Source organism: Juglans regia, chromosome 5 (genome assembly GCF_001411555.2).
Source record: "Juglans regia cultivar Chandler chromosome 5, Walnut 2.0, whole genome shotgun sequence".
Taxonomy (NCBI): Eukaryota; Viridiplantae; Streptophyta; class Magnoliopsida; order Fagales; family Juglandaceae; genus Juglans; species Juglans regia.
In genome coordinates, this window is record NC_049905.1 from 15,588,966 (window position 1) to 15,615,790 (window position 26,825).

Sequence of the window (26,825 nt, forward strand, 5' to 3'; positions counted from 1 at the left end):
ACTCTTTTGTTTTATTAATGTGACATGTACAACACGAATAATTAAAAAATTATAAAAATATATATTTAAAATAAAATAACATCCAAAAACATAAAAAGGAGAAGATTAAAATTCTAAATTTTCTATAATCTTTACATTTGAATATAGAATAAAGTCTCGTTTGATTACATAGATGAGATGAAATTATAGTTAAATAAAATATTATTAGAGTATAATTTTTATTTTAAAATTTAAAAGAATTAAATTATTTTTTATATTTTATTTTATAGATTAGAAAAATATTTTTTATATTAAATAAAGATAAGATTTTGTGAACATACTCAAGATAAGGATAGAATATATAGAAGGGGATTTTATATCCATGATTTTGGAGGGAGGGAGTCGCATGCTAAAAGAAAAGGCGCGTGAACCGCACTCTCACTGGGGAGTGTTGTTGCAGCTTTAGGTATTTTAGTTAGGGGAAGCGGGATGCCAAAGTCCCTATAAATAGGAACCGGTAATCACCGTTAATAATAGTCGAACCCGTTCCCCGGTTAATCCGGTAACCCCTCCGTCCGCATCACCGCACCGGGCCTGGGGACAATGACATTGGGCTTGCCTCCCCATCCGTACACGCACAAATGACCGGTTGGTTGCGGTAAGTGAATCGAATTTCAAACGGGAAAAGAAAAAAGAAAAAAGAAAAGAAAAAAAGAAAAACACATTCCAAAGTAAATTGAAACGATACCTCCCAATAGAGAGATTCAGATACCCCACAATACTAAAATACAAAATAAAAAATAATTATAATAATAAAATAATATTTTGGTAGAGAGAGAAACTGAGGATGTTTTTTTTTTTTTAGAGAGATTGGTGTTTTCTACCAGTTTGATGTGTTTGTTTGTTAGGCCCCTCTTTAGATTTTCTCCGTCCCCGTTTTCATTTCCTCCCACCTTGTTGCTTCTTCTTCTTATTCTTCTCATACTCGATAGATTGAGAGAGAGAGAGAGAGCATAATCAATTTTCTATGTTTTTGGAACTTTATCCGGAAGTTTTGTGCGTTGTATTCTTGAATTGAAGAGTTGAGGATCGAAGCTAGGGTTTCGTTTCTGTGGCTTTTTCTGAGTTAAGGGTATTGTTGGTGGTGGTGGTGGTGGTGGTGGGGGTTTGATTCCACCGGTGGATCGAAATGTTGATTAGAAATGCGAATTTGCGGAAATTCTAGCTCCGATCTTGAATATAGAGCGCGAATCGGGAGGTTGAGTAAATGGATGTGGATTCTTCTTCGATGCTACCGGAGGGTGATCACGATCCGGCGGTGCAGAACACCAGTACGGCCTCGTCTCCTGCTGCAATGGAGAGAGAGCAGCTAGGCGACTCGTCGCCGGCTCAGTCTCCGACGCCAACACCTCCGCAACAGCAGCAGCAGCAGCAGCAGCAGCAACCGGCACCTCAGGTGCAGCAGAGCCCCGTGGTGGGGCCGAGGCACGCTCCGACTTATTCGGTTGTTAATGCAATTCTAGAGAAGAAAGAGGACGGGCCGGGCCCAAGGTGTGGCCACACTCTCACCGCTGTTGCGGCGGTTGGGGAGGAGGGCACGCCTGGGTATATCGGTCCTAGGTTGATTTTGTTTGGAGGTGCTACCGCGCTCGAGGGAAATTCCGCAGCTTCGGGGACTCCTTCATCAGCCGGGAGCGCCGGCATTCGTATGTTTCTCATTTGGATTGCTCATTTAATTTTCTTTTGTTGCCATTTTACTGTGTTGCTTGTTGGGTCGTAGAGGTGGTATTTTGTGTTTTGGTGGAATGGAAGTTGGTCAGTTGTTAATTTCGATATAAAATGAGAAACCCTAATTTGTTATTAATTTTGATTTAAACCCTAATTTTGTTACTAATTTTGATATAAACCGTAACTTATAGTGTTTCGATTGTGAACATAGTTGCGCTGATTACGTATTTTGGTTTTCTGTTCTTGATTATCATGAAATAGAATAGAATTTGTTGCTGATTTGAAACTTTATAAGTTCAAATTGTTTGTGATCCCTAGTTTTGTTCAATTCCAATGACTCCAGCGGCCCAGCCAATCTTTGTATGCTTATTTTGATATCATTCATAGTACTGTTAACCTTAAATTTGTTTTGTTTGGTCTTCTGACTAGATGGTATCTTCTCTCCCATAAGAAAGAAATGGTGGGTAACTTACTGGTTAATTTTTTTACATTTTTGCCTTTTAAAAGAAAATAATTTTCTCGTAAACAATGAAAAATAAAAGGAAAATAGAACACTCAAAGTAATGCCAGAGGCACATGGTCATGGTCATGGTAGCAGTGAAGTGGTGATTACTTCATATTCTGTTTCTAGCTGGTTTGTTATCGATTATGGTGTCATAGCACTTGGAATAATATTATGGAATTGGAGTCTAAGTGAATTTGACACCAGTATTGTTGGATTCTTATGGGATCAGCTGATTAAATGTTACTTTTAATTATTGTTATTATTGTTTGGAATCCCTGTCAATACAAGTGTTGTAAGAGGCTGAGAACTCCTAGGGGTTGACTCAAGTGGTAAAGGCCTTGGGCTTGGGAGTATGCTCCACCAAGTTTAAGGTTCAAACCTCCTTGGGTATAAACAATCTCTAGGGGCCATCGGAATTGGAAAATTTCCCCTTGAACTAGCCAAGGAGCACTTGCGGGAAACTTCTTGCTGAGGGCTTGTGCACACACCTCTGGATTAGTCGAGATGCTGTTTCCGGACACCCGATGCCAACCAAAATACAAAAGAGAGGCTGAATTTCATTAGAGTCAATTGATTCAATTCTTTTTTTGTCCTTTCAATATCATTCATATTTTGTTTTTTCGATCTACTTATCAAGATTATTTATGGTCATTAGAAACATGATTGTGTTGTTTTTTATCTATAATTAGATTGTGAGTCCTTGAAGACTATAGTGAAACCACTTATATTTTCATCATTTAATTTACAGAATAAAAATTCAAACTTTTGGTTCTAGTTGTTCATGGATTATGGTTTTATTGAAGTTGATGTAACTGATAATGGTCTTAGGCTGTCTTCTTTTGTTTTTGGCATGGGTATTCCTAATGTTAATTTCTTGGGCTCCTAGTGAGAAAATATTTGCTAACAGTGTAAATTAGGCCAATTATCTTGAAATCTTGGTCATCAAGGTTCCTCGTATTGGCTATTTTATAAACTTATTGGTTGCATGGTTACGCTGAATCACAAACAATATCAATTGAATGTAAGATGCAATAGGATTTGATATTTTCAATTGATGTGTTTTCTACAAATCTATGCAAGATATGGCTGAAGATGAAGAATAGTTTATCCTTTTTCTTTCTAAGATTATTTCAAAAGAGGGATGCCTACTTTGCCTGTTTCCTGCAGTGATAGTGTTGCATTCTTTAATCTCTCATGGCTTATGATTTTCTTATTACAGGACTAGCGGGTGCTACAGCTGATGTGCACTGTTATGATGTACTAACAAATAAATGGTCTAGGTAAGCCTAGGAAAAATGGTTCCCCCCATCTTATCAGTCCATACCCATTCTTAAATTGCGTTTTTGGCTGTAGTTAAATAATTAATTCTTACTTTTTCTATAAATCATTTTAGTGCTTTTAACAAACTTCTCTTGCAGGATCGCTCCCTTTGGGGAACCGCCGACACCAAGGGCTGCCCATGTGGCCACTGCTGTAGGAACTATGGTTGTTATTCAGGTTAGCTGGCAGTATATTCTTCTTTTGGCTATGATTGACGAAGTGGTGTTTTGAATTTTGATTTCAAATTTATAACGTAGTTCTGACTGGAGTCTTTAATCTTTCAAAACAGGGTGGAATTGGTCCAGCTGGTTTGTCTGCTGAGGATCTACATGTTCTTGACCTCACACAGCAACGGCCGCGATGGCATAGGTTAGATTCACGAAGGATGTGCTTGCACAATTTCTTTTAAGAATATTCCTCTATTTATTCATTCAGAAATGCTGGTATTCTGTAGAGTTGTTGTCCAGGGCCCTGGCCCAGGGCCACGTTATGGGCATGTGATGGCTTTAGTGGGGCAAAGGTATCTTATGGCAATTGGTGGGAATGATGGTTAGTTACTTCATTATCTGACCTTTTCTTTTGTTAATGTTTTTTGGAGACAAAGTAAGTAAAAATCATAAGTATCTCATGTGTTGAGTCTTAAGTGAATAGAAGAGTATTGCTGTGTGTTTTTCAGGAAAGCGGCCTTTGGCTGATGTATGGGCCCTGGATACGGCTGCCAAGCCTTATGAATGGCGTAAGTTGGAACCAGAAGGGGAGGGTCCACCTCCATGCATGTAAATCTCTCTCTCTCTCTCTCTCTCTCTCTCTCTCTCTCTCTCATGGATGTAGAAACTCAAAATTGTAAATCAGCAACATATATTTTTTCTGATAAGTAAACCAGCAACACATATTTGGTTTATTTAAGAGTTTTCAATACTTTAAAACGAGTTTCTGATTTTGTTACTGAATTTTGATTATATATTTAATTTGTTGCATGTCCTCCTAAAATTTAGCATTAAAAGTGTTCATGACTTATGAGTCGAAAATTACACAAATTTTTAACTGACTTTACCTTCGTGTGGGCATTATGTGGTGGAACTTCTTAACCCTTGGGTGCACTACAAATTGCAGTTGTTTTGTTGTGGTTAATTTACTAGAGTATGGAGGCTTGTTGTTGATGCAACACTTGCTTTTTCAAGGCTTTTGATGGGCATAATTTATCCCTTCAAATCTCTTCACATCACTAGTTGTACTTTTAGACCACAAGTATCCTCCATAAGCCTGGGTAAGCTTAGAACAAGAACCATCATTAAGGTAGGCGAATGTGCCATGACTAGTTATGTAGCCTCAATAAAAGCATTGAAACATTAAATGTCTTGCTCTAACATAACAAAAAAACTTAATACCAGAGAGAGTAGGTATTCTTGTGATTTGGACAATATGCAGTTTTTGGCTAAGAGATAGAAATAGCCATTTATGATACCCCAGATTATAATTCAAAGATTATTTTAATTCACAAATAGCATAATTTATTTTAATGTAATAATTTATTTGGGTCATTAGGGACTTTTTGGGTCATTTTGGGCAAGGTGTTTTCTTGTATACATTCAGTGTACTTGGTTTCTCCTTTTGATATATATAATTTTTACTTATAAAAAAAAAATATAAATATTCTATGATTCTTCCACTATTACCTCTTGTATACCCCCTATGTATTTGGGCTATGCCTATTCTCATTAATACAATCATTTACTTATAATAAAAAATATTCTATGATGTTGTGTTTACGTTTAGCTATTTACTTGGGATTGTCGGGATGTTGTTCATGGACACCTGGTGTCAATAAAAAAAAAAAAACACTATTTTATCCTTCCAGATGGGTGTTCTTTTATGCTTCCTCTGAACTTGGTTTGCGCCTTTCCTCTTGTAAAGAAGTTTTATTACTTGTAAAAAAAATATTCGATTGTCACAACCAAACAAATAGATAGGATTAACTTTGTCACTCACATTAATATTGATTTGTGGTCATTCTTGTACCTAATCTTTCTATAATTTCGATTCAGCACACCGAACATGAAAGAAAGCCGTTGTGAAGCCATCTGGACTCAGTGCCTTATCTCTGTCCATCCCTCTTAACACTCTAAGCACCTCCTCCTCTTCAAATGATCTCTACAACCACGTCGCACTTGAATAAAAAACCAGCCCTTCAACCTTAGGCCTCCAATGGTGTTGCTTCATGAGGAGCATATCATAAAAGTGAGCAATATGCTCCTTAATTTCAAAACTGTCCATAAGTACCCTACCTTCTGAATGTAGAACCTCAATATTATTCCATCGATGGAAATTAGCTACTCTGTAGAAAAACTTTGTGCTCTTGCTCCCTTCCTTCAACAAAAGAGCCCGGGATTTTCCAAGAAATCTCCTCCATAAGGGTATTTTTCCCAGATCTGTTACAACAACCATTTTCTTTGCCTTGTCTTGCATCCCTTTATCTTGTGGCGGATTGGGGGTTAGAAAGTTGAGAACCTTCAATGTTGCACTACTAGGGAAGTGGTTATGGTGGTACCATCGGGAAGGGGATGCTCTTTGGAGGAATGTTATTGATGTCAAATATGGGAGTATTTGGGGAGGTTGGTGCTCAAATGAAGTAAGAAGGACATATGGTGTGGGAGTATGGAAATTTATCTGGAATGGATGGGAAGGTTTCTTCAATAATTTGAGATTTGAAGTGGGAAAGATTCTAGTACGACACTTGGTGTGGTGAAGTTGCCTTGATGAATGCCTTCCCTTCTCTCTACAGGATTGCATTGGACAAGGATGCTTCAGTGGTCGATAATATGGACATTTCTTTTGGTTCTCTTAAATGGTCTATGAGGTTCATTAGAGCTGCCTAGGATTGGGAGATGAGAGATATTATAGAATTTTATAGTGCATTATATGCGCTGAATTTAAAAGTTGGAGGGGAGGACATGTTGCTTTGGATTCATTCGGGGAACAAGAACTTCTCGGTAAAATCCTTTTATGAGGTTATATCGATCCATTCTACCATTTTCTTCCCTTGGAAGAGCATTTGGAGGAGTATTGTTCCCTTCAAAGTTGCCTTCTTTGGCTGGTTGGCCTCTCATGGGAAAATATTGACTATTGATAAGCTAAGAAAGCGCGGTATTGTTATAACAGATTGGTGCTTTATGTGCAAAAGTAATGGTGAATCAGCGGATCATCTTCTTCTTCACTACGATGTGGTTAAGCCTTTATGGGATGAAATCTTTACTAGGCTTGGTATTGCTTGGGTCATGCCTAGGAGGGTGGTAGATTTACTGTCATGTTGGAGAGGTAATCGGGGCAATCGTCAAATAGCAGCTCTATGGAAGATGTGCCTCTATGTCTAATGTGGTGCACTTGGAACGAAAGGAATGGTCGTTGTTTTGATAACAGGGAACTTTCGATGGGGAGTTCAGGGACTTTTTCTTTCATACATTGTTACTTTGGGCTTCGGCTATTGTATTTAACGGGATTAGTTTTAATGACTTTTAATGTTGAAGAGCTTGCACCGATAAAAAAAAAATGTTGAGCAGCTCGCTATGTTTGATCTGAAATCTGTTTTGCACATCACTGAATGAGTGGCTGTTTGCTTTTGGTTGTGTCCATGTTTCTTTTTTCGAATTCTTTAGGAGGCTTTTGACAATCCATGCATCGAAGAGTTCTCTCCTTTTGAATAAAATTCTTTTGACATAGTACACACACACTACCATCTTCATCTGACAACTTCATCTGCAGAAAGTAAATTATGTTCAGCTGCTTTGGAGCTTCTTTAGCTTTTTCAGTTTTTCCATTGTGTCGGTCTCAACACAGGTTAGGACTTGAGCCAGAAGTGGATGAGCAGGACTGTAGGGCTTAGAAAATCAAGGGCTATATAATGTGAGGATTTTTTAGTTCAACAGTTTTATGTCTCTCCTTGGAAGGGTACAATCGGGCAGTTTTTTAAAATTACTGCTACTGGTAGTTTCCTGACAGTATACTGGTTTGACGCTTTCAATTTGATTGATAATGCCTCTGTTTAGTGTTTGACTGGTTTGAGTCTCAACAGCCGTGCCTCTTTACGTGATATTTTACGTATAAACAAAAAAGGCTCTGCATTACACGTTTTTGTGTCGTGGTCACATGAGATAATTACTCTTATTCTTTTTTTATTGATCATTTGGGAAAATGGAAAATAGTTTCACACGATTGAACTCAATTTTTTCAAGTGCTTTATACTTGTTGCACATGCGAAAATGATGTTAGGATTCACAAAAAGTAAGCTTGCATATTGTATCAATTGAGTTAGGCCCTCAATTGCAATTGCTTTACATATTTGATTAGGTATGCAACAGCAAGTGCACGCTCTGATGGTCTTCTACTGCTCTGTGGAGGGAGGGATGCAAACAGTGTGGTTAGTGAAAAAAATTATTTCACTTACGTACATCATTTTTGTTTGATTCTTTCTTTGTATGGTTGTGGTCTACTTTTACAGTTGGTTCTTTTGGATTAAATCTTATGCTGCTTCAAAATCTAATTCTTCATATACTTGTGGTGCTATTTGATACCACCCACTAACATTAATTAAAGTTATGTTTTCAAAAAATTCAAGTGTTATGGTACTATTTGATATGCACTGGTTTTGTTTATGATATTAGGTATACGTTCATGAAAAATTTTCTTATTCTCTCTCTCTGTCTCTCTCATTTTTTTTGGGAAAATTACTGTACAGGTCTTGTAGTTTTGACTTTTTCAAAGATGGTACCTGCGGATTAAAAAGTTTCTAAGTAGTACCTATGGCTATGGTAGCGTTTCAAATTGGTCCCCCCTCCGTTAGTATTCTGTCAGTCTCTTGATGGAAAATGCTGACGTGGCTGTTGACAGCCACATTAGCACTAATCAGAAGATGACATGTCAGAGTGAACAGTACAGAATAAAAATAAAAATAATAAAAAATAAAAAACTTAGTTAAAACATTTTAAAAAATTTAAAAAATCAGTAAAGCGTTAAAAAAACTAAAAAAAAAAATAAAAATAAAAACAGTAAATAAATTATAAAAATATTAAATAAAAATAAAAATATTTATATATCTAAAAAGAAGAAAACATATGGGGTGGCGCATGGCCAGTCCCAAGTCTGACCACCATTGGGTGGCCGGATTCAAACACCCTGGTGGTTTGGCCACCACGTGGTGGCCCCCCGGCTCCCCTCCCACAAACCACTAATTTTTATATTTTTTATTTTTCGTAAAAATTTGTTAAAAGTTAGTTTTTTATTTTAATTTTGAATGGACAATGCTAGGGGGCCGCCCATCATGTACCGTTGGGCGTGCCCCCTAGTGCATTTGATTTTTGATTTTTTTTTTCTTTTAAACATATTTTTAACATCCTTTACCTTTAAGAAAAAAAAAAAATTAAAATACCTGAGAGGTAACTTTGAGGGGGCCTTGTGTCATTTTCCATTTTGAATATTTTTTTTTATCAGTAAAAGAAAGATATTATATATATGAATGAAATAGACATAGTCCTTGTACTCGGGAAGTATACATAAGAACTCCTAGCTACATTCTAAAGACGGTAAAATAAAGAATTCCTGAACATTATCCCCATGTAATACAATAGTGGAAAACCAACACATTAGAGTATGGAGAAAAAAATTCTTGAACTCGGTCATTGAGCGTTCCCTATCTTCAAAGCAACGTGCATTCCTTTCCGTCCAAATACACCACATAATACACAAGGGAATCATCTTCCATACTGCTACCACTTGATGACTGCCTTACATGTTTGGCCACAACCCAACAAATCAACCACTCATAGGCATAACCCAAGCAACATCAACCCTTAGAAAGATTTCATCCCACAACATCCTTATTAACTCACAGTGTAATAATAGATGGTCCACAGATTCTCCGTTCTTTTTGCACATATAACACCAATCCAACACTATACAACCTCTCTCTCTCAAATTTTCTGTGGTCAATATCTTCCCAAGAGCAGCACTCCATACAAAAAAAGCTACTTTCGAAGGCACACAGGACCTCCAGATACTCTTCCAAGGAAACTAAATACTACCAAGTTGTGTTGTTAAGATGCTGTAATAGTTTGAAATTTGAAAAGTAAGAAAAAATAGTTTGACATGTGGCTACTTCACTGGGTGACATGCATCATCCGTTAATTGAGGGATTTGATCCAAAAACTTAATAGCCAAGGTGTTAATCTTAAAAAAATAGTACATGGGGCAAATCTCAAATGTAAAAAGGTACAAGGGCTTATGATCAAATTTCCCTTTCAAATTTTTTTTTTCAATTTTTTGCTGTTCAGGCTAACGTGTCGTCCTTTGATTCATACTGATGTGGCAGTTAACTGTTACGTCAGGAGATTGACAGAGGTACCAGTTTGAAGTTTGACCATAACCATAGGTACTTCTTAGAAACTTTTATAACCACGGGTATGACTTTTGAAAAAGTCAAAAACCACAGGTACATGTACTGTAATTTTACTTTTTTTTTTTGGGGGGGATGGGAGGTTTCTGCTGGCTTCTCTTTTACTCCTTACGTGTTTGTTGATTCTCTTACAGTAAATGCAACACTGTATATTCATAATCCAACTTGGGCTACCTTCTTCTCCTCCTATTACGGCCTTGGTCCAAAATGTGCATCAAATATTTTTGTATCTTGTCATAAATTATTTTGTTCAGATGAATAATTTATTAAGTACAGTCATAAAAAGAAAAATTCCTAGGATTTGTTAAAATGAAAGCTGATAGGGTTTTCCAATTGGGGAACCTAAGTTTCCATTTCTGCAAGAAACGAGGAAGCAAAGCTAAATACCAATTGACAGTTTTTGATTCATCAGAAAAGACTGCTCTTTCATCTTGTAGTTTCTAATTGCATTACAACAGAGACCTGTATCATGACTTGGCAAAAAAAAGTGTACATAATTAAAAAAGGATTTTCTTGAATCTCTTTTTCTCCTTCTAGATAGGTGCCGCTATGTATATATTGTGTATTAGGCTTGCACCTTTTGCACATTTTAATAAATATTTCTTACAAAAATGAAAGTAATTAGTAATAAATCCTTGGACTTCCTCTCCATCTTGAACAGCTGAAATGACTAAAATGCTTGTCAAGGCGCTTTACACAAAGAATATAATCCATTTCAATCGAAATACCTATGAAAAAAAATTTAAAACCTAATAAGAAATTATCCGTTTCAACTGAAATGGAGAGGATTTGTCCTTGGACTTTAGGGAACTATTTTACTGATGTGGAGCCAATTAGCATTTTTGGAAGGCATGCAAATAAGCCGGCATCAGATTATTCTTATTCTGTTATTGTGCAAATGTGTAGTGGCTTCAAAATTGGCAGCTTTAGTATTTTAAATAACTCCCACACATTTGCATAGGAATAATCTAGTGTATTTGCAAGAATATTCTGCTCTCAGATCTGTGTTGACCATCCCCCCACCACACACACACACCCCAAAAAAAAGTTGTGTAGCTTGTTATGTAATTCTTGTTTCTTATTTCAGTGAAAAGTGATGATTTACCTGATCCGTGTGATGGGGATGCATTACACGGGTCCAGAGTTTAACCGGATAAAAGACATGTTGCTTTTGCACGATCTTCGGAATTTCTCGTTATCAAAAAGAAAAAAAAAATCTTGGTTTTTTATTTGTAAGGATTTTCTTCTGCTTCTCTATATGTGATGTTTTGGGTGTTAAGCCTGGTTTTTGTTTCTTCCTGCCTTTCTTGCAGCCACTGGCAAGTGCGTATGGACTTGCTAAACATAGGGATGGTCGATGGGAGTGGGCAATTGCTCCTGGTGTTTCACCATCTTCCAGATATCAACATGCAGCAGTGGGTTTTGGTTTCTTTTATATTATTTTCTTTAAGTTGACTCTTTATTTTATTTTATTTTTTGTAAGAAGATTAATCACATGCTATGTTTCTAGGTCTTTGTTAATGCACGGCTTCATGTGTCTGGAGGGGCCCTTGGTGGGGGACGCATGGTAGAAGACTCTTCAAGTGTTGCAGGTATTTTATTTTTACAAACTTTGGAGTTTTGATCTGGGGTGTTATGAGCAAGTGGCTTGTAGTATATATGCAATGCATATGTTACTTGAAACACCAGGTGTTTCAAGTACTTGGGCGTAGCCTAGTTCAAGCTTGGTCGAAACTAGGTTGGAAATTGTTGATTGAGCTGTGCCCCGATCTAGCTAATAAGCTCAGTGCAAGAAATCTTGCGCTAAACTGTAGGCTTTTATGCCTTTATCAATGGTTTTGAATTGACCTGGGATGTGATGGGCCATTCTCGATTTAAAATTTGTATTGTGAAGCTGAAAGTGAAAAGTAGGACCTTGTGTAGAGAAATTGGACGGGCGCTTCCTCATAAGCTCAGGTGGGTGACTAATTTAACTCAGCTGAGAACAGCTCACTCTAATGCATGCTGAGAGAAATTAAAGTATAATTAATATAGGATGTATATGGGAATTTTAGTCAGTATGGTTATCCTTTTTGGCCTCGAATTTCACCAGCTATTTTCCCATTTGTGAAGATAAATCTTTATGCTTTTTCTAGGAAAGTATGGTAAAGTTTAGGTATGATGCATTCTTACTAATTAAAAAAACAAAAAGTTTGGGTAGGATTGGATTCTCTACCTCTTTGGTTTGGTAAGATTTTCCCTAACTCGGTCATCATATGGTACTTTCCAAGAAAAGAAAAGGGAATAGAAATACATTTTTCTTTTGATAAGTAAAGAGTACTAGTCATATGTGACGCGGGTAACCCTTCTGTGTTGATCCTTTTGTTTTGTGGCCAACTGTTCTGATTTCATGCTGTTATATGTGCTTTTCCCCTACCTGCCTGATGTGTTTTCCTGTCCAACTCTATAATTATTGGTTGTCTCGTTGGTTTTATCACATGTTAGATTTTCTATCAGGTTTTATCTCGCTTTCAGTGCAAGATGTCATTATTCAACATGTGCTATCTTGTCACTCTTAGGGTCTGAGGGTTTGTTTTATGCTCCAAAACAAACCAAAACGATAAGTTCTTTTTTTCTGACATATTTTTAATCTTTTGAGTTTGTTGTGGGGATGAGTTGTTCAAAAATATTTTCTTTGTTTTATTACTGGTTTTGAGTAATATTTATAGAACAAATGAATTATTAGTTATGATTAATGTTTTATTGTTCATGCACTTATCACCCAAAAATTTGTTGCTGTTATGCTGAAAGAAGCTTTGTTTATTTATTTATTTATTCAGAAGACCCTTTTCTTGATGTAAGTTTAAAAGATGACCCACCAAAAAATATATTACATTTTTTTCACGTTCCTTCTTGTCTAGTGTTGGATACTGCTGCGGGCGTTTGGTGTGATACAAAATCCGTTGTTACTAGTCCTAGGACTGGCCGATATAGTGCTGATGCAGCCGGTGGAGATGCTGCAGTTGAATTGACAAGGCGTTGCAGGCATGCAGCAGCTGCAGTTGGTGACTTGATATTTATTTACGGTGGTTTACGTGGCGGTAAGAGATGAATATAATTATTTAACAAATCATCTTAGTGCATTTGTTTCTAGTCCTACTGTAGGTATGAATCCCTTCAATGAGAATAATTTTGTACATCATTGTGTTTTCAGAACTCCATCTTATGCTGATCATAATGTAAGAGCATAACCACTTAAAAAGTCTTGCTTTAAGAAGGAAATGCATTCTTCGGTTTCTTGAGGTCAATTTGGTTCCTTCAATATAGTGGTTTCTACATAGAGCTTAATATGGACGTGCAAGATGAATTCTGACAATTAATGCAGATCAAGTTGATGCTTGTTGAAAGGTGGTGAAATGCGGAGTCTGCAAATTAAATGCGATCTAGTCTACTACATGGATTTCACTTCATCTCTACTTAAAGATGAAGCTGAGGGTCTGTAACGGCCCGGGAAAAGTGCCAGTCACATCTGTGCTATAACCCCTAAAGACTAGTCAATTTGTAGTTTACCTAGAATCACTTATAAAGCCTAGTTTCCTTCAATAAGTAGTTAATTAATGTGAATGAGACTTAGCACTCATGACGACTTTTATAATGTACCTACTCTATGCTTATTATTCATATTCTCATTTTGGGACTAGGGTGTACAAATAAACCCCCTTTTTAAATTACTGGCGTCCTTAATTGGTTCATGTCGTTTAGTGCTTTGTTTCATGACTGGTCTTATTGGGTGGCTCTGGTACCCAATGTAACTGCCCAGGGAAAGCGCTAGCCACGTGTTATGACTTCAAAAATACTAGTTAGTTTTTAAGTTTATTTGGAATCACTTATAAAGCCTAGTTAGACGTAGTAGTAGCCAATGGGGATTTATCACCCAGGACTACCTTTATACCTTACTTTGTAGACTATTTATATTCCCAGTGTGGGACTATGGTGTTATGAGCTTTGAATGGGCTAGTGTCATGGCACAATAGGCATTGCATTGCTTAATAACTATAATTTGACTTGTGGATACAACACAAATATGCAGTCTGAGATTTGGAGGGATGTTTGGAAACTGGGGAACTAATTGGATATTATAAGTTATGGGATTGAAAGATCTCTCTCTGGAGATGAGATTTGACGATAAAATACATGCATCAATCACAAGACATGTATCTACATAGCATTTTTTATTCTTGATTTTTTATAATATTTCCTAAGCCGATATTTCCTTACTCAAGTGCTTATGCTCTTCTGAATTTTTGTTTTTTTCTTCTCTTGGTCATAAAGTGTGGCAAATCTAGCTTGATGCAACCACTGGTTGAATTTATTAGAAATACAGGTCCCTCGAATATCATGTAAATAAGATATTAACGAATATAAATGTGAGTTAGGCATGTATCCTCTATAAAGTGAGAATGAGAATCTGATAAGGTCGGACTACCTTGACAGAGACTCGCCTTATTTCTGGGACTTTTTACACTTTTTTTCTCTCTCTTTTTTTTTCCTCTTCTCTTCTCTTTCTTTTTTTTTTTATATATATTTTATTTATAAAAAAACTATTCACTTATCTCCAACTTTTAGGCTTATCTGCTGTTACAGCAAACATATCATCTATGCACTATTAACGAGCTGTATCAAAACAAGTTATCAATTTTTAGAGTTAGGTATTCCATGTAGAATCTATAGGGTTGTCAGGGTCATGTTTTTCATAGCCTTTCTATTTTGAATATAGTTCCCACTGCTATCATGGGTGGATGAGCTATTAAATACTAATATCAACATTTTAGCATAGTGATTTGTAATCTTTATGCTATAGGGGTTTTGCTCGATGATCTACTTGTTGCTGAAGATCTGGCAGCTGCTGAAACAACAAATGCTGCTTCACATGCTGCGGCTGCTGCTGCTGCATCGAATGTTCAAGCCGGGCGGTCACCTGGACGCTATGGATTCATTGATGAGAGGACAAGGCAAACAATGCCTGAAGCAGCTCCTGATGGCGCAGTTGTGCTGGGAAATCCAGTTGCTCCCCCTATAAATGGTGACATGTATACTGATATAAGCACCGAAAATGCCATGCTCCAGGGATCACGGTTAGCTGGTTATGGATTTTGTGTAAAAGTCATTAATTTGTATCCTATCTTCCTCATTCATTCAAAGTATATTTGGACGTGGACTTTTATGCAGGAGAATGAGCAAAGGTGTTGAGTATTTGGTTGAAGCATCAGCAGCAGAAGCAGAAGCCATCAGTGCCACGTTAGCTGCTGCCAAGGCACGGCAAGTTAATGGAGAAGTTGAACTGCCTGACAGGGATCGTGGGGCAGAGGCTACCCCCAGTGGAAAACCGATATCTACCTTAATTAAGCCTGATTCTGATGTGTCAAATAATATTGTTCCAGCTGGCGTTCGGCTGCATCACAGAGCTGTCAGTATTGCTTTTGATAATCTTTTAAATATCATCTTGAGCCAATTTTAGCATGAAAATGTGTAAGCATTGGCGCCACTATCTGATGTTTTGCTACTACATATATTGTCAGGTTGTTGTAGCTGCAGAGACTGGTGGAGCTTTAGGTGGCATGGTCAGACAACTTTCAATTGATCAATTTGAAAATGAAGGCAGGCGGGTCAGTTATGGAACCCCAGAGAGTGCAACTGCTGCTAGAAAACTATTAGATCGGCAAATGTCCATCAATAGTGTGCCCAAAAAGGTATAGTGGATCTTGCTATATTTTTCTGATTAATAGGGTAAATTTTGTTAAGAAGAAAGACAGTGTTACCCCAAAACACAGAAAAGTATACGAAAGATCTACCTAACTAGCAAAATGAAAGTGCTAAAAGTCCTTGGAAAATAGAAATATAAAAAACTGCACTATTTTGGGCCACAATCCAATGAAAGAGGGTATTAAGAAAGAAAGACTTGAACTTTGGTACCAATTTCTCGCAATAGTCGAAGCTATGGTCATTCCTTTCTCCTCAATATGGGGCATGGATGGCTACTAAATTCCAAAATGTGAAGAGATTTACCACGAGGCATAAACTAATTTTCCCTAAAAGGCAAAAAATCATGCCTTGGAGAAGGCTATCAAAATCATGTTAAAGCTTGGGAGGGAGCTCCTAGAGGAAGACTAAGGTCCCGTTTGGATTGAGAGTTGATCTCAACTCATTGCATCTAATCATTACAACTTTTTCAAATTCCCATACAAAATATAATAAACAATTCAACTTTTTCAAATCCCAAAACAATAATAATATTCTAACAATATTTTTCCTGTATACTTGGGCTTTGCCTACTCTTATGAATAAAAAACCTTGATTTCTGATAAGAAAAAAATATTCTAATAATATTTTATTTATCTTTCATCTCAACTCACTATCCAAATCTCACCTAAGATGGGTCATGGATGAAATAGAAATCCTGCTTCCAAAGCCATGCACCAAAATAGTGACATTCTCAACTCTATTGAATGGGGTAGTTCCAACTTGGCAAAGTTCCCTTTTCAACTCGAACGCAACTTCAAAGACTTGGTATAAGCAGCTCAAGTAGCGGAGATGATCATGGCTGGCCTCACAAGATAGTAATGTGTCATATGTGAACAACAAGTGAGAGATTCTAAGCCTTATTTCATTGTAGGTGCCTACCAGAAATACCAGATAAGAGACCCCTGTGCACTATATCACCCTACTCTTGAGTATTCATAACATTTTACAAAGAGCAATCATCCTAACAATGATTGTTAGAAGGGGTCCCTTTATTGTAAATTTCAAGTATTGGTAAAGAAGCCCGCAGCGTACCATTCACCAAAACTGAAAAATGGAATGAAGAGATGCATTGGGCAAACCAAACAAACCATCTCTCAAAATCTGCACATTTCCAGCAAATTATCAAGAATCTCCAATTCAAGTGATCATATGCCTTTTCCATGCCCAATTACAAGGCACTCCAGGTTCTCTCGATCTCAGTCCTTAGTATCAATTGCATTTAGTTTCTTTGGAATAAGGGCAATGAATGTAGCATTAAGGCTCTTCTCAAAGTTGTCTTACAAATGAAATTGATAGAACACCTTCATATTGTTTTCCTTAAGCAAATCCCAACAAGCTTGGGGGAAAATATCCATCCGGTCTCAGTGCCTTGTCTGCGTTGAATGCTTTCACTACCTCCTAGACATTGCTTTTCTCAAAGGTCTTTCTAACCTTTGTTTTTTGGATTGGCATCGGGTGTCCAAAAACCAAGTCCAAATCCCGGGGTGCACAGGCCCTCGGCATGGAGTTTACCGTGAGTACACCTTGGGTATTCAAGGGGAAGTTCTTCCAGTCCAATGGCCCTTAGAAATTGTTTGCACTCAAGAGGATTTGGATCTTAGATCCCCGGGAGGGGTGCATACTACCAAGGCCAATGCCTTTACCACTTGAGCCAACCCCTAGGGGTGCAAAAGAAATTCCATCCAACTTAGGCATTCAATTTAATTTTTCATAATATAAACTCTGATGGAATTTTACAATGTGATTCCTAATCGCCAATGCATAAGGAAACAATCCATCCACAGGTAAGGAATCAATGGAATTACTTTTTTTTTTTTTTTAAATATAGATAATGGAATTATTCTTTCCATTTGAATTAGCCACTTGATGAAAGTACTTAGTGCATCAATCCCTCTCTTGAAGCCACATTGCCCTCGATCTGTCTCCCATGTCTCTTCTCGATGAAAGTTGTCCTTGCTTTGTCTTCAACCTATAATGGCCTATTTTAATCATGTCATGGTCTTTTAACTCTTCATAGTAGTTTTTTCCCCAACATCCCAAACACCTCTCCATTCCAAACTTGTAAATCCCATTTCAAAGCTTTGAGTTTTTGCACCAAAATAAAGTAGCCTTTTCTGCACTCTTGATAAAGTAGCCTTTTTTCTGAGTCACACTAGGAAAGTGCACTTACCATTCAAAGGGGATTAGACAAGCAATCCAATCTAGACCAAGCATAAATGTAATCGATTATTTGACTATATGAAAGCTCATCCCACTTGCGGCAAGTAATAAGGTTTTATTCTAATATAAAATCTAAAACCAATTTTCACTAAGAAGCATGACATTAATATACCCCCAATTCATGGGATGGTTCACCAACTCATCAAATTAGCTAGTTCATTCCGAACAAGCCTTCTAGCATTAACCCCTGGGGGTTGGTCAAGTGGTAAGAGCCATGGTCTTGGGTGTATGCTCCCTCAAGGTCTAAGGTCTGAATCCTTAGGTGCAAACAATTTTTAGGGGCCATTGGACTTGGGGAATTTCGTCTTTGAGTTACTTGAGGTGCACTTGCGTGCAACTCTTTGTCAAGTGGCCTATGCACCATCGGGATTAGTTGGGACTTTGTTCTTAGACCGGTGTTGCCAAAGAAGACCCAATCCACATCTAGGCGCATACTCCAAACAGAGTTGTCAATGGTATAATTGGAGCCCCTTGGAATCATTATAGAGCAAGGATTCCATCCCAAGCAATATGAGATCCCATTCATCACCCATACTCACTCCGTAAGGGGCATCACAATCTTTCCCCCTTATGTTGTCAACGTCCTCATTGAGCCATTCCATTATAGGTGGCAAGGTTCAAGTCCCACACTTCTGGCTGAAATTGGCTCTGATATCATTTGTAACGACCCAAGGAAGGCCCAAGCCACATTCGAGTCCATACTCCAAAATGATTAGTGAATGGTATAATTGGAGCCCCTTGAAGTCATAATAAAGAGTAAGAACTTCTTCCTCCCAAGTAACGTGGGATCACATTCACCGCCACTCAGTATGGGCTATCACAAGTTTAGGTTTAGTTGAGATAATCTAAATCCTAAAATAAGATGTATTTCTTTGTGCTCCCTTTACTTTACTGGCTACTTTGCTGGCTACTATGACATGAATTTTAAGATTGATTCGGCTTACTGATGATGTGTTGAACAAAGAAGTCTCATTCATGAGAAAGTAAATATTGTCTTGGAATAAACTTCCCAATTACTTATTCATTATTTTGCAACCGTGGTTCTTGGCTTCTGGGCCTGCATGATTAAGCATCTGAAGTTTTTCTGGACTGTAATTCAATTTATTTAAAATGCTTAAATAAGCATATTAACAATCACAGCTATTTTTCTGATTATTTTGTTTTGCTCCTAATTGCTTTTGTTATCTGTTGAGTAAACATGCATCCATCAATTATATTCATCTCCCTAGAAAATTTTGAGATGCTGGGAAAATGTTAAGTTTCCATTTTCTTACTAGGTCATTTTGTTCAATGTCCATGAATAAGGCCCCCTCCATGGTGTCTTAACCATACCTACTAAAGAAAATTTATGTTTTGTTTGTTTCTCTGTGTTGTCTTTTTGAAAGATTCTCCTTACCTTAACAGGTCACAGCACATCTTCTAAAGCCTCGTGGATGGAAGCCTCCAGTTCGCAGGCAATTTTTTTTAGATTGCAATGAAATAGCTGATCTTTGCGACAGTGCAGAGCGCATATTTTCCAGTGAGCCAAGTGTCTTACAGCTGAAGGCTCCCATCAAAATATTTGGTGATTTACATGGGCAATTTGGGGATCTCATGCGCCTTTTTGATGAGTATGGAGCACCTTCAACTGCTGGGGATATTGCGTAAGTAATCTGATTAGTTTGAATTATTTTGTATGAAGCTTAACAAATTGTAATGACCCAGGGAAAGTGTTGGCCACATTTGTGATGTACACCTAAAAAGAATTAGTCAATTTGAACCTTTCCTAGGATCCCTTATAAAGCCCAGTTTCATCTAGTAAATAGCTAATGTAGGACTTAGCACCTATGACTACCTTTATAACTCACCTACTCTCTGGGTTACTCATATTCCCACTGTGGTCATGGGTGATCCAAGATGTTTGGCGCTTTCATGGTGTGTTTGGGTGTGTGAATACATTGTGAGTGTGAGAATGTAAGAGTTGGGGTGATTTGGTTATAGACCATGCTTGTAGAGAGGTAAGTGTCTAAACCTCTCTTCTTGTAATTCTTTACATTGATGGTGAATTTCTCCCTTGCTGGATTGCCTGTGGATGTAGACCTTAGTGCCGAATCACACGTAAATTCTTGTCTCTTGCTTATGATTGTGTTCTTTTTCCTACACTTTATTTGCTTGTTTACACTTTGATTGGTGTGGTTGATGCATTACCAATACCTTGATGAAGCATCAGGGGAATAGTTCCTTTGTATATGAGTTGTGCAAATTGATGAACAGGTGATGGAATTATTAATGATGTGACAAATCTAACCAGCTTCTTTATATCACCAGCATTAGGTGGCTCTAATATCATTTATAATGACCTGGGGAAACCACTTTTGCACAATAATCCCAAAAAGAATAGTTAGTTTGAAGCTCCTTAATATTACTCATAAAGCACGGTTTCAATTCGTAAATAGCCAATGTGGGATGTAGCACCCATGATTACCATTACAAGTTACCCACTCTATTTGGGTTACTCATATTCCCAATGTGGAATTGAGCTGTTACACAAATCTTGTGAGCCAACGAGCTGTAGCTCAAATGGGATTTCCTTTTCTTTAAGAATGGGGTAGAGTTAAGGTCGGGGATTCAAAATCCAATTGGGGCATATATAATGCACTAAAAAAATGTAATAGTCCATATGCTTCCAGATTTGAAAATATCGTTCCGTGTGCACAATCTATGGTTCAAAATCCAATTGGTTTTGTTTGTATTCCCAAAAAGAATAGTTAGTTTGAAGCTCCTTAATATTACTCATAAAGCACGGTTTCAATTCGTAAATAGCCAATGTGGGATGTAGCACCCATGATTACCATTACAAGTTACCCACTCTATTTGGGTTACTCATATTCCCAATGTGGAATTGAGCTGTTACACAAATCTTGTGAGCCAACGAGCTGTAGCTCAAATGGGATTTCCTTTTCTTTAAGAATGGGGTAGAGTTAAGGTTGGGGATTCAAAATCCAATTGGGGCATATATAATGCACTAAAAAAATGTAATAGTCCATATGCTTCCAGATTTGAAAATATCGTTCCGTGTGCACAATCTATGGTTCAACCTGCTGCATTAAAGTTTGCTCTCTTAAAATGATGCTATCATATTGCAATGAAAGTGCGAATGTGTGAGATTACTTATTAGACAGTGCTGTTGATCTAATGGTTTTGTTTGTATTGTCAAATTGATGGTAACATGGAAATGTTGAAGTTGTGGAGCATTATAGTAAATTTAAGGAGCTCTATATATATGTATAAGGCTATATATTAAACCTTGAGAGCTGATATTTGATTGAAATGTTTTTGATCTCTGTTTGGAAACACAACTGTTCTCTGATATTCTCAAACTACTTCACTACTATTTACTACTATTTCACTACTATTCAGTGTATTCATAGATCTTCTGAGATACTCTTAGCATTTAAACGGAGCTATATGTCTTCTTCCTTGGTCCACCTTTTGGCTATTCAGGTTGCATTATGATTATTATTGCACTAGATTCTGCATGAATGAAACATTCACAACCCTGTGTGCATGTTGATACTATCATGGCTCATACATGCGTCATTGTGTGTGCTCTTTTTACACCTATTGACTTCATTGATTTACTTTTTCTCTTGGCTCTATTTTCCATTTTCAAGCGAAGCTTAAATGTAGTATTCAAGACCTTGTTTACTCACTCCCTCCAACACCCCCAAAAAAAAAAATCTTCCCTGCTTGTTTGCTCTTTCAACAGTGAAATCAGTCTTGGCATCTAGAATGATCCAAGGAAGGCATCAGCCACATCTGAGTTATACTCTAAAAAGACTAGTTAATATTACAATTGGAGCCCCTTGGAATTATTATAGAGGGTGAGAACTTATCCGCAATGTAGGATCTCCTTTTACCGACTTCTTATAGTCAATCCAGGGTATTACAACCCCTGCTATAATTTCCTGATGTCTTGGGGCCATTCTTTTCCAATACTTTTGATTACGATTGGTTTTGATACCATATGTAATGACCCAATGAAGGTCTCAAGGGCGGTCTAAGCTGTGTCTGATTAAAGCTCCATGGAATTATTATAAAGGGGAAGAAATTCTCCCTCCCAAGCAATGTGAGATCTCATTCACCACATTTCTATACTTGATCCGGAGTATTACAATATAATCTCACCTTGAGGTTGAGGTTGAAAACTTGTCTTCTGTGAGCTGTTAATTGGTATACCAACTTATATATTGCTCCTACGTTAAGTAGGGGAACCTGTTAATCTTCAGTTGGGTTGACAAAAAAGAATGGCCCATAATTCTTGCTTTAGGAAGGTAAGATTATTCTTTACAGCTTTGGGTTAATCCTATCCCACTTTGTATTATGGACTACAGCCGTTAGTTTGAGTGTAAACTTTGTTGAGGGTTTTTTATACTGAAATTATGATGTCTTTTATCTGATCTCGAGCATTAGGAAAAGCCCCTTTCTTGCAGATTTACAAGCCCTGTTCTGAAGTGGAGTAATGTAGGATTGACAGCAATTTTGGATTCTAAATAATGTGAAGTTTATCCTGATGTCGTTTGAACTGTGAATCAAGTCATAAATTTATTAGCATGCATGAAGCTCAGTCATGGATATAAATATCCAACGATAGATTCTTGATTTTGGAAAGATGTGCTAACATCGGACAACCCTTATAACTGCCAAGGGATATGCATATTATATGGTGGCTAGCGCCTTTATTTTGAAGTTTTTTAGAAGGGAAGATAGAATTTAGGCTTATGGATGTTTTTTGGGGTTTTGAAGGTGAGAGTTGCAAGATTTCTGGAAATGAGGAAAGGTTTTCAAACTGTAGAGCAGTAGGGTTAAGTGTTTGTGATCGCAATGTAGCGTTTTAGGGATTATATGGTCTAAGAGATGTCTGGTTTTGCCTTTAAAGTTGAAACTGTAGTGCTGGATAGCAAGAAAGGAGTAACCAATAAATCTGATTGGAGACTAGGATTTTTAAGAAGAAGAGAGGAAAACGTGAAAGTTTGATGTTTGGCTTTCAGAGTAGAGCCTTGAAGAAGTTAAGTGTATAGTCTTACCATCAAAATATTGCACACTTTGCAATAAGTTTGTCAAGGTTCTACAGAATTTCTCTACTTCTCTCTGACATAGCTCATACAAAAGCAAAACTACCAGAAAATATAAATTATCCCCACTTAGAGAAGGCACAAGTTTCTCGTGTCTCTACAAAACAAAGAATAATTGCAAACCACAATAAGACAGTCATGCTCATCATCGAGAATGGGATAAATACAGTTCCAAATAACCAAACTAAAACTTCCTGAAATAGCCCTCATAGAAAATGTTTATTGTTCTCATTTAATGAGTTTGTTGGATCGATCATATCCATCAAAATGATTACTTTTCTACTTGTGATGGGATCATTAGTTCATATTGCAGAAATAAGTTTCATTTTATTGGGCCTATTTGCCATCCATTCATCTTTAGTTTTTAGGTTCCACCTATATGTTTCTATAGCATCTCCTTTTAAGTTTTATCAGTAAGTTACTTATCAAAAAAAAAAAAAAAAAAGGTTTTATCAGTAAGTTATTGGTTGCTTGGTCCTTAACCGAACAAAAACAAAAAGTTATCAGTTGCTTGTTTCTCCATTGAATGGTAGTAGCTCACTGATTTATATTGTAGACATTTATAGTTGGATACTTTTTATTCCTTATTTTTCTCTTTGCTGGTAAGTAAATACTTATTCCCATGATGCTAATTTTGTATGATTTGTCTACCAGATATATCGATTATCTATTCTTAGGAGATTATGTTGACCGAGGCCAGCACAGCCTGGAAACTATTACTCTATTGCTTGCTTTGAAGGTAGTTTTTGAGCTTGATGGCTTTTGTGTATTCAATTTATTTACTGTTTATCTATATCTTTCTTTGGAACTTGTTAAGATTTATGTAGTTTATGTCAATTTTGCAGGTAGAATATCCCCACAATGTACATTTAATTCGTGGGAATCATGAAGCTGCAGATATTAATGCTCTTTTTGGCTTCCGGATTGAGTGCATTGAGCGTATGGTATGTCACGAAATGCATCAAGTAGTCTCTGCGCACTCTTTTATCAACTGGTTGCTACTAACAACTTCATATTTTGCTGAGCAGGGTGAGAGAGATGGAATATGGGCATGGCATCGGATAAACCGACTATTCAATTGGCTTCCTCTGGCAGCTCTAATTGAAAAGAAAATAATCTGTATGCATGGTGGTATTGGTCGTTCTATAAATCACGTAGAACAGATCGAGAGTCTTCAGCGTCCAATAACAATGGAAGCTGGCTCAATCGTGCTGATGGATTTATTGTGGTCAGTGCATGCCTCTGCCGCTTCAGTTTGGTTCTTGTGAGAGTTTTCTCGTGTCTACAATTTATCAATGACATTTTAATACGATTTTAGGTCCGATCCAACAGAAAATGATAGTGTGGAAGGACTGCGACCTAATGCCAGAGGTCCTGGGTTAGTTACTTTTGGGGTGAGTCTTATCTTGTAGCTTCTTCTCTCTTACGTGTCGTAGGTTAACAAGTGTATATATATTTAAAAGTTGACTATCATTTATGAGTTTTGATGTTGGCAGAGGTGGTATTTTAAAATTAGAATATCTCCGAATATGGTAATTGCATCTGACAACTTTCTTAAGTCAGACAGGAATGTCTGTTGGCATATCTGTTGAAGTCGATGGCTATGTTGCAATGTGGAAATTAGTTGTAGGATGTTGATTCTATAAGCAGAATCTATTGACTAATGGAAGTACAAAATTTTTGGGGACTGGATGCTAGGACTTCGGTAATTTTGTCTAAATGGTGGTTCTACGTTTTCATTAAATTTAATTGTATATGCTTCCATTGACCATCCCCCCTCCCCCAGTTGTGAAAGTCAAATATGATTTGCGTGTGGGGAGGATGGTGCTCCTATGGAGTTATAGAGGATAGAATCTTGTGGTTTCCACCAAGGGGGAGGAAGTTTGAAGTTAGAGCTTTTCATCACTCATTGCGTCCTGCAGGCACTTCTCCAGCATTTTGTGCCACAAAGCCCATTCGGGAGGATTCTGCTCATAATTGCTCTTGGCATTTTACTTATTTGGATTTTGTCTGTGTTTCCTTGAACTATACTTAGTGTAGGTATTCCTCTTGTATGCACTTCGTACTTGGGTAGCATCCCTTTTCTGCGTTTTTAATATAAGTCTGACTCGTAAAAACATGTATTTGGAGAACTGGTCCATCGAGACAAGTCTATTATGTACGTGTTTAATTGCTGGCCTTGGTTCAGGTCATTAATGGTAGCCGGTAGGTTGGGTTTGGAATTGGTCTAAAGTTCAAATCATACTAACAATTAGGTGTTTTTTTTTTCAAGATTGTATTTGCGTGTTGTTTGCATCTAAATGGTTTGCTGTTTCAGCCTGATCGTGTTATGGAATTCTGCAACAACAATGATCTTCAGTTAATTGTACGAGCACATGAATGTGTGATGGATGGCTTTGAGCGCTTTGCCCAGGGACATTTGATTACACTTTTCTCAGCCACCAACTACTGTGGTATGCTCCTGGATTTTGTGACTACTTATGCAGCACCTACGCTGAGATGGTATATGATTTGAATTTGGACCCCCCCTCCCTCCTCACAACACAACAGGTACCGCAAATAATGCTGGAGCAATCTTAGTTTTGGGTAGAGATCTGGTGGTGGTCCCAAAACTTATTCATCCATTGCCTCCAGCAATTTCATCACCAGAAACATCACCGGAGCGTCATATAGAAGATACATGGATGCAGGTGATGCTGCTTTATAAATATGCAATATAACATCAAAGTGAGATTATTTGTAGAGAAATACTTTAGCCACAAATGGATTACACAAAAGTAATCCCACAAACTGCACGGTTTAATATGGTTCGTCAGATTGTAAAATTATTTTTATTGTAGAGTAGATCTAACGAATCATATAAAACCACGTCAGTTTGTAGGATTGTTTTAGTGTAATCTGTTTGTGGCCATAGCATTCCTCGTATTTGCAACGTTCTTTTTGGTACTAGTCCTGGTCTTCTTGTTGATTTTGTTTTGTTTTGTTTTTTCTCCCTTTGAAAATGAGATCAGGAGTTGAATGCTAACAGGCCTCCGACCCCAACTAGAGGCCGTCCTCAAGTAACAAATGATCGAGGTTCCCTTGCTTGGATATAGTACATTGGTTGGAATTGTTTTACTGTATTCATTCCAAGCCCATGCTATCACCTTGAGTTACTGTTCTGTATAGAGCATGATGCCATATACAGGGAATCCTGTACTTGTGATCTTGGTTCCCTGATAGAAATTGGACAGCTTTCGGAATTTCGGGTTCTTGCCACACAATTGGTCCAGCCTTGAGATGAAGCTGTTTGGAGAACCAGGTTGCAGGCGGCGGATAGTTTTTTTCCTGATGCGCTAAAAGTTACAATTCGGGTCCGCGCACGGTTTGTAAATTGAGCTACGGGCAGGTAGAAGTCAGTCTTGGTTATTTCTTCCAATGGGTTGGTAGTGATGGGTTATTTTCCATAATTAATTATATATTTTTTATTTCTTGTTTTAGGCCTATTAATTTTTTTTTTCTATTTTGAGAGGACTCGAGGTCTTTCATACCTGATGGTGAGATATATATAATCTTTGTGGACGTCCATGTATCATAGAGGTGTTGCTTTGTGTAATTTTCATCTGTACAACTTTCGTGTGAAGATAAAGTTTTTGCCCGACACAGATGAAAAATATGTCAAGTTTTGGCCATAGAATCTTGTATCTTGTTTTCTGTTCCACGGAATTAAAGATGTAGCTTTGGCTTTGACTTA

At 37.4% G+C, this 26,825-nt stretch overlaps 1 protein-coding gene across 2 annotated transcripts; it reads left to right on the forward strand.

Moving 5' to 3' along the window:
• Positions 1-863: 863 nt before the first annotated feature.
• Positions 864-26,825, forward strand: LOC108997817 (serine/threonine-protein phosphatase BSL3). 2 transcript variants are annotated; one of them, XM_018974189.2, is made up of 21 exons: positions 865-1,685; positions 3,432-3,492; positions 3,631-3,709; positions 3,822-3,901; positions 3,987-4,081; positions 4,209-4,308; positions 7,877-7,946; positions 11,291-11,392; positions 11,488-11,569; positions 12,878-13,057; positions 14,818-15,091; positions 15,186-15,423; positions 15,536-15,706; positions 19,383-19,621; positions 23,747-23,831; positions 23,938-24,036; positions 24,121-24,320; positions 24,411-24,486; positions 25,410-25,545; positions 25,643-25,782; positions 26,104-26,823. In XM_018974189.2, exons 1-21 carry the CDS (start codon positions 1,247-1,249, stop codon positions 26,185-26,187), a joined length of 3,030 nt encoding a protein of 1,009 aa, XP_018829734.2. In that variant the 5' UTR covers positions 865-1,246; the 3' UTR covers positions 26,188-26,823. The 2 variants fall into 2 exon arrangements, with proteins under 2 accessions (XP_035546005.1, XP_018829734.2); XM_035690112.1 differs by having other exon boundaries at positions 864-1,685; positions 23,938-24,320; positions 26,104-26,825.

Bases quoted from the DNA above. Each gene is read 5' to 3' on its own strand.
- LOC108997817 (XM_035690112.1), top strand. From the start codon at position 1,247: ATGGATGTGGATTCTTCTTCGATGCTACCGGAGGGTGATCACGATCCG. The intron at 4,309-7,876 runs GTAAATCTCTCT...ATATTTGATTAG, and splicing joins GAGGGTCCACCTCCATGCAT to GTATGCAACAGCAAGTGCAC. The intron at 25,546-25,642 runs GTATGCTCCTGG...ACAACACAACAG, and splicing joins CTCAGCCACCAACTACTGTG to GTACCGCAAATAATGCTGGA.